The 18,226-nt window shown below is 50.7% G+C and overlaps 7 protein-coding genes across 7 annotated transcripts; 3 read left to right on the forward strand and 4 right to left on the reverse strand.

Moving 5' to 3' along the window:
* Positions 1-778: 778 nt before the first annotated feature.
* On the forward strand, positions 779-2,001 carry MIND_01307700 (uncharacterized protein; the record flags this gene model as incomplete). Its single annotated transcript, XM_037369536.1, has 2 exons — positions 779-1,520; positions 1,598-2,001. The coding sequence occupies exons 1-2, from the start codon at positions 956-958 to the stop codon at positions 1,999-2,001; spliced, it is 969 nt and encodes a 322-aa protein (XP_037214034.1). The 5' UTR covers positions 779-955.
* Positions 2,002-2,060: 59 nt separating this feature from the next.
* Positions 2,061-4,386, reverse strand: MIND_01307800 (Zn(2)-C6 fungal-type domain-containing protein; the record flags this gene model as incomplete). The annotated part of the gene is made up of 10 exons (XM_037369537.1): positions 2,061-2,403; positions 2,457-2,958; positions 3,006-3,059; positions 3,108-3,232; positions 3,281-3,327; positions 3,377-3,501; positions 3,549-3,932; positions 3,981-4,153; positions 4,200-4,217; positions 4,277-4,386. 10 exons carry the CDS (start codon positions 4,384-4,386, stop codon positions 2,061-2,063), a joined length of 1,881 nt encoding a protein of 626 aa, XP_037214035.1.
* A 1,434-nt stretch (positions 4,387-5,820) lies between these two features.
* On the reverse strand, positions 5,821-9,194 carry MIND_01307900 (Dienelactone hydrolase endo-1,3,1,4-beta-D-glucanase; the record flags this gene model as incomplete). Its single annotated transcript, XM_037369538.1, has 18 exons — positions 5,821-6,647; positions 6,694-6,812; positions 6,870-6,946; positions 6,995-7,036; positions 7,086-7,216; positions 7,268-7,413; positions 7,460-7,485; positions 7,540-7,608; positions 7,657-7,869; positions 7,914-8,054; positions 8,130-8,369; positions 8,417-8,508; positions 8,555-8,687; positions 8,732-8,782; positions 8,835-8,870; positions 8,919-9,040; positions 9,093-9,119; positions 9,167-9,194. 18 exons carry the CDS (start codon positions 9,192-9,194, stop codon positions 5,821-5,823), a joined length of 2,520 nt encoding a protein of 839 aa, XP_037214036.1.
* A 345-nt stretch (positions 9,195-9,539) lies between these two features.
* Positions 9,540-9,956, forward strand: MIND_01308000 (uncharacterized protein; the record flags this gene model as incomplete). Its single annotated transcript, XM_037369539.1, has 1 exon — positions 9,540-9,956. The coding sequence occupies exon 1, from the start codon at positions 9,579-9,581 to the stop codon at positions 9,954-9,956; it is 378 nt and encodes a 125-aa protein (XP_037214037.1). The 5' UTR covers positions 9,540-9,578.
* A 286-nt stretch (positions 9,957-10,242) lies between these two features.
* MIND_01308100 (PLP-dependent transferase) lies at positions 10,243-12,787 on the reverse strand (the record flags this gene model as incomplete). The annotated part of the gene is made up of 5 exons (XM_037369540.1): positions 10,243-10,475; positions 10,522-12,261; positions 12,309-12,411; positions 12,458-12,572; positions 12,618-12,787. 5 exons carry the CDS (start codon positions 12,785-12,787, stop codon positions 10,243-10,245), a joined length of 2,361 nt encoding a protein of 786 aa, XP_037214038.1.
* Positions 12,788-13,269: 482 nt separating this feature from the next.
* MIND_01308200 (Zn(2)-C6 fungal-type domain-containing protein) lies at positions 13,270-15,627 on the reverse strand (the record flags this gene model as incomplete). The annotated part of the gene is made up of 11 exons (XM_037369541.1): positions 13,270-13,564; positions 13,613-14,126; positions 14,174-14,227; positions 14,275-14,399; positions 14,449-14,495; positions 14,547-14,671; positions 14,717-15,109; positions 15,158-15,172; positions 15,227-15,324; positions 15,373-15,390; positions 15,455-15,627. 11 exons carry the CDS (start codon positions 15,625-15,627, stop codon positions 13,270-13,272), a joined length of 1,857 nt encoding a protein of 618 aa, XP_037214039.1.
* Positions 15,628-16,014: 387 nt separating this feature from the next.
* On the forward strand, positions 16,015-17,942 carry MIND_01308300 (Aminotran-1-2 domain-containing protein; the record flags this gene model as incomplete). The annotated part of the gene is made up of 11 exons (XM_037369542.1): positions 16,015-16,081; positions 16,130-16,183; positions 16,237-16,384; positions 16,435-16,570; positions 16,625-16,683; positions 16,733-16,776; positions 16,827-16,992; positions 17,039-17,182; positions 17,247-17,351; positions 17,406-17,613; positions 17,664-17,942. 11 exons carry the CDS (start codon positions 16,015-16,017, stop codon positions 17,940-17,942), a joined length of 1,410 nt encoding a protein of 469 aa, XP_037214040.1.
* Between the last annotated feature and the right edge of the window lie 284 nt (positions 17,943-18,226).

Raw genomic sequence — 18,226 nt, forward strand, 5'->3', positions numbered from 1 at the left:
GCATCGATATCGACATGCCTTGGTCGTGCTCAGGCCAGGGAGGACAAAAGGGCGATCCGAGCAACGGCACGTCACCCTGAGTCTGATCCACCATTGTTTTTGATTGAAGATAGGAAAATACCCTCATGAGACTGGCGGCTACGATGAAGAAACCGTGCGCCTAATCATCAATACACATCCGATGTCAGCACCTTTTTGGTCCTCACAACAAATTGTCCCAGGTATTCCAGCCAGCTTGTCCGTTATCGGTCTTCTCATTCCTTATCTAGAATCGTGCAGGAGGAAACGGTCGTCTTCTGACTTGGACCCGGACGACTATTTGAACTTGGAGCTTGAGAGCCTGCGAGTTGTCAAAAGACGACGGGTTTCAAGTTCCATACACGAAACTTGAACAACTTGAAGCCCTCCAATTGCCCGTACTACTCCGACACCAGCTGCCACGACCCTCTTTAGGGTGGTCCGACATCAAATGAACCCAGGGTACCAGTAGCGGCATCCAAAACTCGACACAACTCTGATAAGATTCAACTTGAACGATTATTTCTAGTCTAACCCGGAATAATTCTGAAGTTGAACTTGGTAGCCAGGCCATTGTGCCAATGGACTGCCTTCATATAATTGCAGCAACAGGCATCCAAGGGGGGATAGTTACCAATGGACGAGAACTTCGTAAACAGATAATCACGTTACCAATCTAATCAAAACTATGTAATCCTGATGCAATCTGTTCTCTCTCTTGTTTGTCATGTACTCCCTACCCACTGAACTGACTGACCTCATTATTGACCATCTGGCTGCTCTCAGTCCATCCTCTCTCCCATTCTTCTCTCTTCTCTCTTCCCAATGGACGTCTCGCTGTCGGCACCACTGCTTCGAATCCATTTACCTTATCCGCGACCATAGTCAAGACAACGTCAAACCGTTTCTTCAGCTGCTCTCTTCCCCGCACGCTACGATGGCGCCACACATCCGCTGCATCCATATCCGACATCGGCCAGCGTATGGTACCCCAGTGCTTTCTGCCGGAGACATTCTGGTTAAAGTTATGGGCCGTGGGGTCTCTCCCCATCAGGTCGTCCTCGACTGCCACTTCACGCAGGCCTGGCTGCCAACAAACTACGATGAAGCACTGTCGTCTATCACACATATGGTTCTCACGTTTTACGGCGTCGTCCCGCTTCACAGCGTTTTCGCGTACCTCGTGCTCTTCCCAGGTCTGAGGTCGCTGCGACTGCGGACGCAGGATTGGCGGACGGAAAGCGGGGACATGCAATGGTTTCCGGAGAGGGCTCAGACTGCCACTCCAGAGTCGTTGTTACCTCGAAACTTGCACCAGCTAGAGGTCGACCAGTCCATCCACCTGCGCCGGTTTGCTGAGTCAGCGGCCTTCCAACGGCGGTTTACCTCGCTGATCTTGCATGATATGCCCTCAACGTCTATTGGCGATCTCAATTTCTACCTGACCCGTCCATCTGTCGCGTCTTGCCTGACTTCTCTGACTTTGGACAAACCTCATGCCTGTGCGTTGTCACATTTGCTTTGTTCCATCTCAGGCTCCCGCATATCCAGTTAGTTGGTTTCCTGACATGCATTACAGTCATCCCATATGAGCTTCCCATCGACAAGCTCCAGGCTCTCAAGCACCTGAACATCCATCACACTAGTGATTCAGCTAGTCTCATCTTATTGGAACTCCTCAGTGGCTTTCATGAAGGCAGCAACCTTGAATATATTTCTATTGTCTTGTACGACGGGGACGTTCTACTGACGGATCAGGAACACATTGCTCATAAACGTGTCTCGTTCGTCGACGAGTTGCTGACTCAAATCACATCGACCTCCTTTCCGCGCCTGAAAAAAATCACCTTCTCTGGGGCACCAGTGCCACAGAATCCACCGAATCACCCGCCTCAGTTGTACGCTCTACCAGCCCAAACCCAAACCGAGATTCAGACGCGTATGCCTTGGTGTACCAAACAAAAATTGCTGGTGTTCTACTGAAGATGTGCATAATATATACTATAGTAAATAAATTTATCTATTATATGAGCGATAAAAACTCAAATAGTTCTATAAGGATCCAAATGAGGTATATAGTTGGTGGACAAACCGTCCCACGCTTGTAGGTGGTCATTAGTCGTCAGGTATGGTTGCTGGACGTTTATTCCCGGGGAGAGCTCGAATGCAGGGTGCGTACCACTGACTGTCGGGTCGACGGAAGTCAGGAAAGACTCCATATCTTGGTCGTATGGCATCGGGCCGACACTGGAGTTGGTCACAGGCTGCGCTTGCCGCACGTAAGTCCGCTTCACGTGATCGTCGAGCCGGTCAATGAGCGGTGTTGCCGTCGGGGTGGCAATACCATGTAGACAGTAGCTCATGAGCTTGATCTCTCTGGACAAGCTGCGGAACCCATGATTAGTAAGAGCAGTTGCCTCAATATTCAACACCCCCACCTTTCCATCGTTCGCGCCAGGTCCATATCCATGTCCACGTATGAGTCCGCCTCCTCCAGACAGAACTGCGCCCACGCGTGGATGGAGTGGTAATGCACGGGCGTGAACTGCCCCGAGGGAAGAAGCTGCAGACCGGTCGCAAGCATCTGGGCCGCGTGGCCCGCCATTTCGCGTGCTTGTTCCCGCAGCAGCTTTATTCGCGAGCGGGCGTTGGCGTTGGTAGTTATCGAGGCCGATGCATACGTGTCGCGGTACTCGAGCTCGCGGTAGAATGGCAAACAAAGGCCAGTGTAGCCAACAATGAGCGCGTAAGCGGAAGACCGAACGATAAGATCTTGGCGTGAGGGATCGGTGTCGATTGTTAGTTGTGAAGAGTGGGTGCTGCCGGCAAGGAGGGAGTCGGCGCGCTCCAGCATGTGTTCAAGGATGGATTGCAACGATGCGAGGGATGTTATGAAGGATATGACTGCTGCTTCAGACAGAGGTGAAAGACGGGCGTAGTCTGAAATTCAAGTTTAAAAGGTCACGACGATACACAAAAGGACATACCCCCTGCTATTTTCTCGGAGAGTTCGCGTGAAAGAGTTGTCACATGAAACAGGACTTTTAGATTGCGTCAGGCTGCAGTAGAGATATAAAGAGACGACAAACAAGGCTGCAGAAATGACCAAAACATCCCGAAAGACTGGTTTCGCTCCGATTTCTCCAGAGAAGACAACAAGCTACAGAGACTCTGGGCTTCAGCGCCACAAAGTACAAGTTGGTCATGATGGGTACTGTTCGAGGTCAATGATAATATAGAAACCGGACACACAAAAACGAACACGAGTAAGGGTATTCTTCGCGCAGCCGATATCATGGATTCTGAGAGCTATTGGTATGGTCAGCAGTCGCGATGCGCTGAAAGAGAAACAACTCACAATGAAAGCTCCCCAAATCGTCGCATCGGTTGCAGAGAAGCCTGTCGCATGCCATCCTGGAGCAAGGGCACGGACATGTGCCATATATGCAGTTGCCCAAGGCCGCGAAACACCCGAAAAATCCACTGGAGACAAACTTGAGTATGTGTATCGTGGAGCATCGCATACGGACCCTGTTCCATCAAGTCTAACATAAAACAGGACGCAGCATTCTCGACAGATGGTTGGAGCATCGAACCACACTCCCAAGCCGCCTTCAGTGCCTCGTTCCTGAGCGCCCGAAATGTTGCTGACCGTCGTATACCACAAGCAAGGAGGTCTTGCGAAGAGGCTGTTGCAAGAAACTGAGTCGATTCGGCGAGGGAGGCTGGACGCGGCCCGGGTCCCAACACCGAATGATGAGGTGATGCGAGAGAGGCCGCAGTCAGCACGCAGAGCGCCAAAACCCGAGATGGCGGATGCAGGAGCTCTATTTGATACGACGCGGCGCGGATGTCTTTCTTGATCATGGAAGCTTCCAAAAGTGGATGGTTATACTGCGGCATTAGCCGGATGACTGGAGTTGTGAGGTAAATAACCACTTGCTAGGTAGACATCCGCGCACCTTCAAAACAGTGAGCCACAAACTCCGGCGTTAGTTCTGGGACGTTGAAAGAGCTTTGGAAGACGGGTCCGGGGTTTTGCGGCAGCTTGATAATTCGCGTTTCAAACACCGGTTTGGTAGTTTGAATCGGATGCTTCCTCGGCCGACCACGCTGGGTTGGCGTTGTTGTGCATCTTGAGATTGTTCAGTCGAAGCAAGCGCACGGGAGGAGGGACGCACATCTCATTCTTCTCTGCGCTATACCAGTCATTGAATACAGCATCCTCCCAGGAAGAATTTGCATAAGAACAACTAACCAACGCGGGCAGGGGCCTCCATCGAGTCGTGGATGGCACAGTACGCGTCGAGCCTTGCATGTATCGCATGCCGGGGGCTTCTTTGGCGGTTTCTGGGGTTGCGTGTCCATCGTTTGGCTGGTCCCGAAAAGTCGAAAGAGATTGGCAAGAAGCAAACGGCGATCCTGCACCGCCGGTTAGTGTCAAAAACTTTGATTCTTGATGGAGGTATTATTTATTGTTTACTGGTGCTCCGGGCTATACTCACCAACAGCAAGTCTCGCTATCTACCACGTCAGGCGCCGAGCAAGTTGCAAGCAACTTAAGTTGAATTCATGATGGGATCAGCATTATCATGATGTGACTTGGATGTGACCCAAGGAGGTCGACTTACTTGGAACCAGGAAGGCATACTGAATCCTTGCAACAAATTGCACTTGATGAAAATCTTGAATAATCATGACTACACACCGTGAACTGGAGTATTGGTCTTGAACATCCTAGGCCTCACCTCCTGAAGGCTTCCTCGTCTCTGCGTCTTGCACCGTGTTGCACGTTTTCAACACGACATCATGACATCGGAATCGAACTTGCTTTCGTACCCCTCCACCAACTTGAATGAATGATTTCTTGTCGAGGATGTTCCTGCTCAAGTCCATCTCAGGACTGTCTTCACGATGCCTTCATTAACTTGCACTGAAGCTCTTTTGGCAAGTTCAGCAAGATGTGGATTCTCTCAAAATTCGTATTCGCTTCCGAGTCGTGGAACATTTGGAGCGGCCGCCCTAACAATCAAAGGATCCTAGGCTGCTTCATAGCCGTCCAGGGTCCAGGCCTTCAACGGCGCCGGCCGTGAGTATCCAAAGTTTTTTTGAGTTACCGTTCGCTCTCAAGGTTAGACTTGAATAGTGGGAAGACGACAGCGGTAAGAAGTGCTTCACCAGCTCATTCTCATATTCACACCTCTTGAGGTCGATTCATGATCATATGGACCGTCAAGTGGAATCCTTTAGATTGGGGCCTGCCACCACTCAAGGCAAAGCCACAAATCGCAAGAGTTCCGTCGCATTGCCAGCCCAAGCTGTCGAACGTTGCAGCTTCAGAGAGAGCCAATCCACTCACCAACCCAATGACCCCAGAGTACGACGAGCTATCTAGTTTTCGCTGGCAGTGATAGCATTGGATGCGGACCGGACTGTGAACAAGCAGGAGAAGAGGTGCGCGAAGTCAGCCAGCAGCAGCCCATTAAAAGAACTGGATACTTGCGAGAAGTCAGCGAGCTGATTATCCTTTTTGGGAATGCCGTCTCCGATAAAACATACATATATATCACCCTTCGCGCGTTCGGATCGTGAAATGTTGACACGATGGCAACAATGTGAATGGTGGTTACAGTACGCATACGAATGGGAGTTTGTATTACTTGTTTAAAAAATTTGACACCAACCAAATTTTGAAACCTTTTCTTTCGAAGAAAGCCTGGCCAAGTTGCCTAAGAAAAATACAAATCTAGAACATACATAAACCAATAAATCCACCAATCCCTATAAGATGAACCCCGTTCTTTACTCTTCCTCAGACGACGACGATGAGGAAGAGGAACCGTCGTCGTCGTCGTCGTCGTCGTCGTCGTCGTCGTCGTCCGCTTCCTCTTCATCCTCATCCTCTCCAACCTCGTCGCTTGTCGATGGTTCTCCGTGATAGATTGTGGAATCAAAAGACCGCCCCGAAGTAGTCGCCATCGATACTTCTCCAAATCCAAGCCCCTCGTCGACATCCATACTAGGACTCCGCCTCGCTCCAGGCCAACATTCCTCCAAAGTCATGGCTGCAACAGGATCCAACTCGTTTCCAGACAGGTCAAAAGAAGGTATTGCCGGCGAGGACGAGAATGGATCAAGAAAGACACGGCCCGGGTCTGCAGCCAGAGCCGCCTCGAAATCGGCCCAGCAGTCCTGTGCTTCTACCTCATCAACTCGAGGGCCGGTCGGAATGAGGACTTCAACCATATCATCGTCTGCTTCGGTCATGCCATCATCGTTGTTGTCCAAAGAGCCAAGGGGTAAGCGATTCTCTTTGCGTCGGACAGGTAGCTCCAAGATCCGCTTTCGCTCATGCAAGAACGCCTTCAAGCACTCCTCGCGGGGCACCAGTGAAGCATTAGACTTCGGGACCTCCTCCACAAGTTTGGCGACTTCCTGCAGCGCGTCAGGCCGCGGAGCCGCAGGACTTATCGATTGCAAGATGGCAACCAAATTTTCCTTCTCCTTGACGGCAAGCTGTGGCGGTTGCTTGGGGTCTTGTGATTTGCGCGCCTCCGCCAACGCCTTCCTCGATTCGGCTAGTTCGATCTTGTACTCCTTGATAACTTGAGGGCGAACGGAGCACCAGGCTATATCCGGAATGAGTCAATCTGCGTATCGAACAAGTTGTCGTACCTCGGACGTCCATCTTCCCCAGCGAGTCGCCATACAGCTTCATCGTTTGCCTCATCGTGGGCGTCTTGAGCAACTTGCGATACTGCAGCTGTTCTCGTGGACTGATTCTCTCCTTCATGCTGGGCAGAACCGTTCGGTCATTGAAAACGGTAAACGCAAACTGCATTAAAACTCACAATCGGACGTTCTCCAACTCTACCGCTTGTCGTGCAACTTCGTACTCTTTGACCCACTTCTGAAGGGCTTGAGCGTTCTACAGAATGTGTAAAAGTTTGCAGAGATACAGCAGGATAACACGCACTTGAATGATGGATGGTAGAGCTTTTGCGCGCAGTCGGTATTGCTGAGGAGCTGTTATTTGAGTCTGTCTGTAAGTCGCAACTCGACTTTACCTCCTGGAGTTGCGATACGGTTCGCGGAACCTTGACCGGTGGTTTCGCTGAGCGTTTTTCCGTAAGGGCACGCGCCGCCCACCATTCTTGGTCTGCGTCAGCAAGGACAGTGACACGGTAGGTCGGGAATTCTGAAGAATATTCATTGACGCCAGAAAATGAAACACAGAAAAAGGGTATACGTGTCAAGTTGCGCTCATCGTAGGCCAGCCAGTCACGGAAGTGAAGTCGTTGGGTTTGACCGATTTTACGAAGGCCGCGACGACCTGGGATTCCCACCGATGTAAGATAAGCGTTCTTAATTTTGCGCGTATCTTCTTTGTAGTTCCTGCACAAAATGAGTGAAATGTCTCAGCGTCGAAGGGGAAACTTGCCGCGAAAGAACGTTTTGGCAGTGTTTCTGACTCGATTCCGTCAGTATGGGTCTGAGTAGCTGAATCCAATAACACCATACCGAGCAAACACGGATTCGTAACGAGAAGGAAAGTGGGAAGTTTGTCGTGAAGCGTTTGCATGGTTTGACCTAAGCGAGGTTGAATAAATTTATTGGAGAAACGGCGAGAACACGCACGATGCACGGTCCACCACCAAATATTAGTTGAGCATATGCAGCTTCAGTCCAAACTCCAGCAGCGAGGATGTTTTGAGGAGGAGGCGGGACTGGCGGAACCATATTGTTGCGAGCCTGTGGCCAACAGCGAGGGTTCCCAGCGAGGATTGAATGCAATCGTGAGGATACAGTTTGAAGAACAAGGAGCTCGCGAGGAGTACAAGAGAGCATAATCTAGCACAGATCAGACTTCGGCGAGACGAGAAGGCACCGTGTACCTCGAGCCAAACGTCATCTGGGAGGCGGGCAGCATCGTAGGGTACGAGTTTGACATTGAAGAGCTTGACCATGAGCTCGCCTCGACGGTTGACTTCATGAGAATGGAGCACTGGCATGGTGGTGGTCGAAAAGAAAGAGACCTGGCGAGGTTTGAGACGACATGTCACACCACCGCGATGTTCGCCATATCATCTTTAGAATTACAGGTACTTCACCAACCACTCAATGGACGCCTTAAACGCGCCCTCCTTCCCCGCTTTGACTCGAGGGTCATGCAAATCTCCGCGAACCGCAAAGCCATGACTACATCCCGCAAAATACTCCCGTTTGTAACCTGGAGCAAACTTGCCGCCACCCAAGATTTCATCTGCTTGCGCTTGCGCGGCTAGGGGGAAAGGATTGTCCACTTCGCAGCTGTTGATGAGCAGAGGCGACTTCGAAACTGCCACATATTTCTGTGGGAGGGTGAGCTTAGCTAAGCAAATAATTCGGCCAAATGCACATGCAGATCGTCTGGGACGACAAGCCTCGAAGGATGGGAGACAATGGAGACCTTGAGAAGGTTCTCGAATGAAAGATCGAAGACATATCGAGCTTTGAATGTTACTAGATAGCAAGGAATTTTTTTCCTGTAACTCACCTCCAAAACAAAAACCGGTTGCAGCAAACTCGACGACCCCTTCGTCTTTCAAGGCAGCCATCACCTTGTCGATGATTGGCCGAACCTGAGCAGGTCCATGTTTGGCGCCCCAAGCCTCGCGACTGAAATCAAGCTGCGATAATTTAGACTTGTTGCGTGTGAAGTCTAGAAACGTACTGGAGGCTGAACGAGAATGGGGTCCCCTTCAAAAAGGTCGGGCACGATGGTCTGGAGCCATTATAAGTTAGGATTAAGGACTTTCGACGTGAAAGTCACTCACTTTGAACCCATTACGCGCAAAATCGTCTGCAAGCAGCTGCCGACAAGCCTCAGACCTTGCCTATCGACCCAATAAAAACTATACGCGATTGTTCTGCAGAGCAAGGCCGAAAATGTCTGAGAGGTATAGCAGGACTTTTTCTTTAGGATACGTGTTGTTGGGAGTCGCAACGTAGCATTGGATGCCACCGATTTCTTGTACCGTGCCTATTCGTCGTTGAGTGAAATTTTAGAGTTGGAGGTTGGGATTAAAGCGGACCCTCCGGTGTTCCGTCGTGGGTAACAGCTATCCAAGGTCAGCGCAAGGACCAAGCTGTAAGCCGGACAACTGACCCACGAAGCAATGCTCACTTAGACTCATGGTGGGAGAAGACAAGTCGCTTCATCATAGACTGTCGGAACGATTTGTTCACAAGGCCAAATTTAGAGTCGCTTAGGTCATCCCCAGCGGTGTACGAAAAGGGGAAGCACGATCGCCGGACTACCAGTGTAGAGCAGAATGACTGGCTGGTGGCTTGAGGGAGGTCTGAATCGGCGTTTCGGGCCGGGGCGTCTGATCGCGGTCGAATTTTTCTTTTTTTTTGTAGCGTTTGTAGTAATGGACTTCAGTCTGCGGTCGAATTTTTCTGGCTTGCCGGAATCGACCTCGGCGAATGGACATCAATGGCCGTGACTCGCATACATCACCTTGAGGCTTGTCCACACAGGACAGCACAAGCGTCTATCTTGTATAATACTCCAAAAGATGCCCGATACTCCCATTGTCCCCAAGCGGAGCTACTCTCCCATTCCCGACCCTGACTCCTCGCTCTCGCAGATTTTTGCAACGATCGTGCGTCTGGAGAACGTGAGCTCTAATCAGAAGAAGAGCAGCTCTGGCCAAGGCTCTGGCTCGAAGCCGCCAAAGCACAGTACCCAGGCAGCTTACCAAGCGGTCCCTAAGCCCCAGCCCCCGGCCCCCCGCCCACCCATAACCCCCGGTCCCTCGGTCCAGCACCACCCACAGCACGGCTCTTCCTCCCGTGGCGGGTCCCCAGTCACCCACATTCCATCGTGGGTTGATTTCGGCCGCGCCCCAACCAATTCTCCACAGGGCTACGACACCAAGTCGCAGAAGAAGTGAGCGGCTTCGGCTCTGCCGGCCCGGACGGCGACCGATGTCTTTGGGGGTTAACGCACAGGAAGAGTCAATGCAAAGTCAATGCATGTCTTCTGCCTTCATTCTCGCACACTCAGATTTTCTCCACTCTCCCTTTTCTAGCCCTTCGTCACCTACTAGTTTCTTTTGTTCCTCTCTACACTCTAGTCTAATAGGCCCGGGGCCTCTTGCAGTCGATCACCACCAACCAAGAATGACTGGTTTATGTAAGTGTGCTTCAACCTCAGTGAGTATTCCTACAGTAAATGGTCTATATATGTCTATTACGACGCTCTTCATCAGCTGAATCGGACTGCAACGCTGTCCAGATCTTTTCCTCAAGTGCGCGAATCGTTTCTGGGGATGTATTCAGGCTGGTCATGAAATAGGCCACGTTGCCGAGCGTCCGATAATGCACACTAAACGGCGGATACGTGTTTTTAGCACCAACTTTGCTGTTTTTCAGGTCCTGAAGCAGTGTTTGTGCAGAATGAGAGACGTAGCCTAGTCCGAGGTCAACGATTTACTTCGACCACAGCAGTGCACATACCTCCTTTGGCATCCTTCATTTTGACCGCGAGAACGGTACCCAGTGTCATCACTTCTGAGACTTTGTCGAGTGACGATAAGGCCCTGATAAACTCTGGGTCCCATAAACTCCAAGCAGCACTGTTCCCCCATTTGTCTTTTGCCTCGTTCCAGGCCGCGCTCTGGCTCTCCTTCTCGATCAACTTCAAAGTTTCGTTTGCAACTTCACAGCCCACAGCATGCGCGGTATACGAATGACCGTGTAGCAGTGCTGTCGCCTTATCTTGGCTGACAAATGCCTGGAAAATGGAGTCCGATGCCATGGTGACCGCAAGCGGTACGAGGCCCCCTGTGAGGATTTTGGCATGAACGGAGATATCTGGGTTAACACCCAGAATTGGGATGGTGCTCTCCGCTCCGAGACGATAGAGTCCAACAAAAACCTCGTCGAATATAACAGGCAGGCCACGCCAGTCTGTCTTGGATTCCGGCGCAGAATCACGAGAACGGACCACATCAATGAGGACACGTTGGAAAAGGGGGTCAACGAAAAGCATCCCTCCAGCACCCATAACAAGAGGTTCAAGCACCAGAGCTGCAAGACGCGGCCCACCAGATTGTTCAAGACTGTCAAGTGTCTGTGAAATATATGTTCGATAACTTTGAGCGAGTCTTGTCTCTAGGCGAGCTGGCATATCGTAGACCCAAGCAATAGAGTCGGATGGGGCACAAGTATCTGATGGCGCGGCAGCTTTTGCGAGGACCGAAGGAAGTGAAATGACTGGGACGCCTGTTTGGATTGAAATCGTCGGGGGGTCGAACCAAAACCCTTTGGCATTGTGCCATTCACAGGTATACACTCCTTCCTCCGCACACGCGTCCATCGCCCCAATTGTGTCGCCATGATAGCTGCCTTTGAGCCCAAGAACGCCCAAGTTCTTACGATCGATACCCTGCAGTCCCATTCGCACAGAATACGCCCTCAGTGCCATTTTCAGAGCAACCTCCATTCCTGTTGACCCATCGTCGGAGAAAAACACTCGAGAGGCCCAATTCCGCCCGGGACCATGATGCAACAGCCTTTCAGCAAGTTTCAAGGCAGGCTCATGTGTTGCCTGAGGAAACATGACATGACCGTATCGTCCGGCCGCACGAGCTGCAGCAAGGGTTAAGGAGGGATGGGAGTGTCCTAATGTTTGCGTCCACCATGATGCCGAACTGTCCAATTGGGGGGAGAGTAAAGAGTCTTGACTGCTCTGGCTGTAAATGGAGAAAAAGTCGTTCGAGGCGCTGTCAATGACTGTGACATCCTTTTCGTTCTTGACGAGACCATGCTGAACAAACGGCCACCAAAATGCATCCATGGAACGACGCGGCATCGAGTCCAATTGGTCGATCCGCTGTTGGTGACGCTCCGTCAACACACGTTGCACACTTCCCATATCCAACGACTTGTAATATTCGTCGGTGATCGCCAAATTCTCCCTTGGATCTGGGCTGACGGGTGGTGGGTGGGCGAAAGCAGCCACATCGATCCCTCGTTCGGCAAAATACGGCGTCAAGTACTCGCTGTTGCGGTAGTATTCGTCACGGAACAGTAGCACAGAGTCGACCATATAACCGCGCAGGAGGAGGGATTCATAGGCGGAGATGGTTGCGGAGATACCGCCCAATCGTGAGTCGCCGATGAGAATGGTGGGTAAGAACAAGGGACGGTAACAGTCGACTTGCGTGGTCCCAGAAAGTGCTGGACTGTGGACTCCTGCTCAGACGATGAGGCATTTGAAAAGTAAAATTTAAGGCACGCACCTCCGGCTGTTTCAACATACATATGGGCTGGTCCCCGGGTTGCAGACGCGCTTCTGTTCACATAGCTTATGACCGAGTCAACGAAGGTTTTGTCGGACACAATCTAGGAAGAAGATTAGGCCCAACACCTCTAAGATTCTGTAGCACACTTTTTGAGACTCGTCTCCAGCCGCCATTTGAGCCGCAAGGTGAGGACTGACAGGCACATGGAACCGATATAAACACTCTGTATGGACCTTGGGGGATGCGAATTGCTTGATGTGTCTGGCCTGTCATGAGACGAAAAAGTACAACTTTTTGGTTACTCACTCGTCATCTGCGTCTTGCGGCGAGCCTGTACTTATCGGCTTGAGATAGAACACCTCATTTCTGAGTGCCGTGGACGCGCGAACAAGCGCAGTGGTTAAGATGGTCTTGCCGACGTCGGTGTTGGCGCCGAAAATTTGGTGGACGCGTAGGTGCTTGAAGAGGAGGGACATGCACCCAGACTGAGTTGGGTGTCAGTCATGCTGCAGCAGAGGCGGCCAAAAACGAGTCGTCATACGAAGTCTGGTCGCAAAAGCCAAGCGAGAAAATGCCAAGAAAATAACCATCATGCTTCCCCAATAAAGCCGAACCAGAGCCGAACTGGACCGAAAATAGCACTCAACCCCATAAAATTGACTCAGTCACTCTCTGGAATAGGGAAGCTACATGTCCAGAGCTGAACGCGAATGAGGACTGGGAATCGCCAAATCAGTCGCTTGAAACGAGCGGCCAACCACAAATTGTTAGCCAGGCACAGTTACTTATTGCCAACGAGCGGACAGAGTTTTGAGCTCTTTGGAGAGTCTGTTATGAGGGTCAGAGGTAATAAAGATGCGACTCTTCCAAAACCTGGACCAGCTCATCGGAAACCGAAGCAACGTTATCGAGCCGACATAAGTTAGTATAGTTTGGTATATTGCTATTTCGTTTCAAACTAAGAGTGAAATCCATACTGCACAAATGGGCTAAGACTCAAGTCGATATCGTAGATCGGCCTGATTTCCGACTCTGCGGCCTGCAGGATAGTGGCGTCAATATCAGCCAGCCAAGCCTCCGCTTCTTGCTCTGTGGGCGGAAGCTCGACTATGCCAAAGTTGTTGGCGAGTTTGGCACGCAGGCTCCCAACATGACTATCCAGACGCTCGATGACATTGGTGACAGACGAGTTGGCGACAGTGGTAACCACTGCACGGACCGAATATCCGAGAACCTTGAGCTCTTCCGAAAGCCTACATGGTGCAGGTAAATGTGATGCAACGAAGGGATTGACTACGAACGCTTCCAAGATCCAAGCCATCTCGGCCGAAATTGGTTCTTCCTTAGTCACAGCCTCTTCGACGTCTTCCAAGCAGAATACGGCCCATGAGTAGATCCAAAGGAATTGCATGGGCGTGTTATGAACTGGCGGTAGCAGCTTTAATGCTTTCACCACCTGACTTGCTGCATCCCACGCCAACCTGCGCGTCTGAGTGCGCAGAAGTGCCAGTCTGGCGCGTGTACCGGAGTCTACTAATCCGATGTAGGACACGGCAGTCTCGCGATATTCTAGTTCCCGAAGAAATGGAAGCACGAGCCCGGTAAAACCATGGACAAGCGAGAACAGTGAAACTCGAACGAGGAGCTCGAGACCAGAGTTCTCGGAGATAACTGTAACGGATGGACATTCGAAGGAGGGCGTAATCATCGGTTCAGCACGCTCAAAAATGTGCGAAATGATGTTGTGCATCGTGGAAAGTGAGGAGATGAATTGTATGACAATGCTTTCGGAAATCGGCTCCAACCGTGCGAAATCTGAATGGCGTGTTAAAGGACCTCAGGGAACACAGACAATGACACACCTCCGGTCATTTTCTCAAGCAGTTCGCGGGCCAAATTCGTGACATGGAGTAAGACTACACAGAGTGAGGAGTTGACAGTAGTGGGGGACAGAGACACTCACTGGGCTGCACGAACGGTCCAAGGGCCCCAAAGTCTTGAGATAAGCTGGGCTTTTCAACCGAGGACAGGAGGGCGTTAAGAGAGGGCGGTTCTGGCCCGCATAGCAAAAATTGATCTTTTACTGTGCTGGCGAGAGATTAAGACGATATACATCATCAGTTGACATAAGACGAACACGAGCATAGGCGTCCTTGTTGTTGCAGAGTGTAACGCGTCCACTGTCTGTGTGGTCGGAATAAGACCGAGAACAAGAGCTAAGTGACCTCAACTCACGAAAAATGCTGACCACAATCCAGCACTGATGGGAGTGTGGATGGAGGAGTTGATGCTGCTGGCTAATACGCGCAGATGTGACATATACGCTGTTGCCCATGGTCTGGATACACCATTGAAATCAACTAACGCCAGGTCAGAAACGGAAAGAGGAAAAAGAGGAGGTGCACCTTGTTCCATGAGATCAAGCAGATAACAGGATACCGCATTCTCTGGCGAGGGCTGCAGTGGCACGTGATACTCCCAAGCAGCTTTCAGAGCCTCATTGCGGAGAGCGAAGAATATTGGGGCTCGCCGCACGCCACAAGACAATAAACCCTCGTGTGGCGTAGAATGGAGGAATTCAGGCAAATGATCAAAGGATAGCGGGCGGACACCAGTATATTCAGGGCCCAGGATGGATGGGTGAAAGGAAGTGAGAGAGATGGCGCAAACTATGCATAGAGCGAGCACTTTCTGAGGTGGGGGGAGGAGCTCGAGTCGATATTCCGCCGTTCGTATATCCGCCTTGATAGTTGTTGCTCCAACCAAAGGGTGGTTGTACTGTGCATTGAATTTGAGTCCTGTGGGTTTCCATGAACACAAATTTCCAAGGTTGGATAGTCCGCAACCTTCGAAGCAATGTTCTACGAGTTCCGGGGTTAGCTCAGGGCATTCCGTTGAGCTCTGAAAAACGGGACCAGAGTTTTGAGCGAGAATTAAGCGAGTGTCGAAAGTTGGCGGCAATTCAACTGGATGTTTCCTCGGTCGTCCACGAACGGTAGGGGTTGTAACACAGCTATATATGTTTATTCAAAGAGCTAACACCCAGGATATAACCACTCACATCTCGTTTCTTTGTTCGCTGCATTTTGGTCAATGAGGAAAGGGCACAGATTCAAGTTCTTGCATGTGACATGTCAACTCACCATCTTGGACACGGTCGCTCAGGATGGCACAGGACTCGACGTGCTTTACACCGGTCGCAAGCAGGAGGCTTCTTCACTCGCAGTTTTGCCTCCATGGTGGCAAGAGGAGCGTCGGCTCCAGATTGCGACCCCAATCCTCGACAGTCTCTGTTGCGACAATTGATTTGCGGCATCAACACCTCGTCGCTTTTTGTCGAATCGGGAAATATGACCAGGAACGCTGCTCGTCAGCAGAAAACATTTTAGACGTCTATTTGAAGTATGTATTTCTCAGATCTGCGTGCTGGAGGCCACTGACACTGATGTAACTTAGCATGGAAACAACTCAATCATTAGATACGCCGAAGCTTTCTCGAAACTTCATGATTAAGCTCGCAGGAAAAAATGAACTGTTCTTCCCGCATGGTATCACTTTGGCGTCGATAACATCGACTGGCTCGAATAACCCATAATCCGGAGACCTATCGGATTCGGACCCCGCCCCGATCAAAATCTGCCGCCGGCAAAGATAAAAGGCGAACGCTTTCGCGTCGAGTTACCTTCGTTTCCTTCTCTCAATCATGCCTACCGTCTTCGAGCTTGCTCCGTTCCTTTCAAAACGCTCAGCCCTATGGAAAGCTTGCGGCAGTATGTTTCTTGCCACTGTCCGAGTGGAATTCAAACGTTTCCGTGCAGTACGCGGCTTGTTCCCACTGGAATCCATTCCCGGAATGATATCTCTACTTGCTGGTGCGCGCCTTCGTTCATAAGAGGACTAGTACAAGGTATCATAATGTCTGGAGGCCGTCCAAATCCGGCGACATTCCCTTTCGAATCAATAACGATGAAGCTGCGGCCCACTCTGGTGGGGATACCACTCCGGACAACCGAAGATAGCTCGGATCCCCTCACCATCACCCTCGAGGGCGAGCAGCTGACTTCCGGACTACAGTAAGGCTCGTCTCTAAACCGTACCGGACAAATGAATCAAGGTGCTATAGATATGGGCTCACGCCGGGCGCTCCAAACTTTGTGAAATGGCTGGAAGAGTTTCAGACTTTTGTTCATAAACGTGCGCCTAATTTAACAAGTTGGTCGGTAACTGTAGGCTCGGGGAGCCAAGACCTCATGTACAAGGCGTGCTCGGGTCTTCTTGGTTCCTGAGAATTCGATTCCTAACGGTCTCATCAGGCGTGCGATGTCCTCGTAGACGACGGTGACTTTGTGTTGATGGAGGCGCCTGTCTATCCGTAAATGTACCACTCGAGATGTATGAACGCGGACTGACCTCATAATCAGTGGGGTATTGGGGTTCTTTGCTGCTTTACCTTGCCAACTCGTTGGTATGTCCGGTATTCATTGACTGAACCCTGTGCTGACTTGGACCTGGCAGAAGTGGCAGCCGATTCCCAGGGCTTGAATCCTGCGAGTCTCGATAGTATTTTGTCGACTTGGGGGGAGACGCATCCAGGCCAGCGCTTCCCAAAGTTTTTATATACGATCCCATCGGGAAGTAATCCTACCGGGGCGTCTATACCTGAAGCCCGAAAAGTCGAAGTGTGCGTGATATCAGTATATGCTGCATTATCTTATCTTATCGCGTAGACTCCGATTGGTGAAGAAGTATAACATCCTTCTTCTCGAGGACGATGCATATGCATTTTTGTACTACGGACCTGAGGGCCAGCAAGCCCGAAGCTACTTTGCCCTCGAACCAGAGGTTAACGATGAGGAGGGTCGCATTATTCGGTGGGTCGCAACCATATTCCTCATTCATGAAGGGGGTTCCTCTGATGCCTTCTCACTTTGATAGCTTCGATTCGCTCAGCAAAGTGTTTAGTAGTGGTATGCGGCTTGGATATATGACGGCCCATCCAACGTTGGCGACAGCTGTGAACATGATCACCTCAAACACCAAGTAAGCGCTTCGGTTATACTTAGCACTACTAAGTCACATCTCACCTGCGTTAAGCTTGCAACCAAACTCACTCGCGCAACTCATAGCATATAGTCTTCTTTCCCGTTGGGGCCCCCAAGGCTTTCTTGATCATTGCAAGCAAGTCGCGTCTCTTTACGAGGTGCGCCGAGATGCATTTGAGCGTCTTGCCCGCAAGTATCTCGCCGACGACGGTTTGGCCGAATGGACTACGCCTGTCGCGGGGATGTTTCTCTACATCAAGGTGCCACAACACTGACTATTACTCCGCCCATCGCTCACCCAGACTGGTAGCTCATTGCAGATCCAGATGGCACACCCGAATCGGATGCACGGGTCCTGATTCTTGAGCGCGCCGTCGCCAAGGGTGTTCTCGCAGTGCCTGGGACATCATTCATGCCTCTCGCTGGGAAATCTCCCTTCGTTCGCGTCAGTTTCAGCATTATAGAGGAAGCTGACGCAGAAGAGGCGTGTCGGAGATTGAGAGAAGTCATGTTGGAGGCTCGTGCAGAAGCAAAGGCCAAGGCAATTATAGGCAATACTAACGCAAGTGTGGCTATGGGAGAGCTGTGATATTTCACCATGAAATGCATTGGCGATTCGATTCGTCGCCGGCTTAAATTTGATTCCATGATGAACTTGAATACAGTATTAAAGGGAAATTCATTGTTTTTTGTTCTGGCCATTCAAAATGCCACTTGCATTATTGTTTGGAGCTCAAACAGGCTACAAAGATGTCATAATAAGTTTCGTTTGGAACTTTTCAGAAGTCTGTAACTTTTGCAAAGAAGTACTGTAACATTTTGACTTGGATCAACAAAATTGTCTCATCAGCCTGAATAAGAAGAAATGACATG

This window comes from Mycena indigotica (assembly GCF_014461135.1).
Source record: "Mycena indigotica strain 171206Taipei chromosome Unknown Mind.scaff0014, whole genome shotgun sequence".
NCBI classification, from domain to species: domain Eukaryota; kingdom Fungi; phylum Basidiomycota; class Agaricomycetes; order Agaricales; family Mycenaceae; genus Mycena; species Mycena indigotica.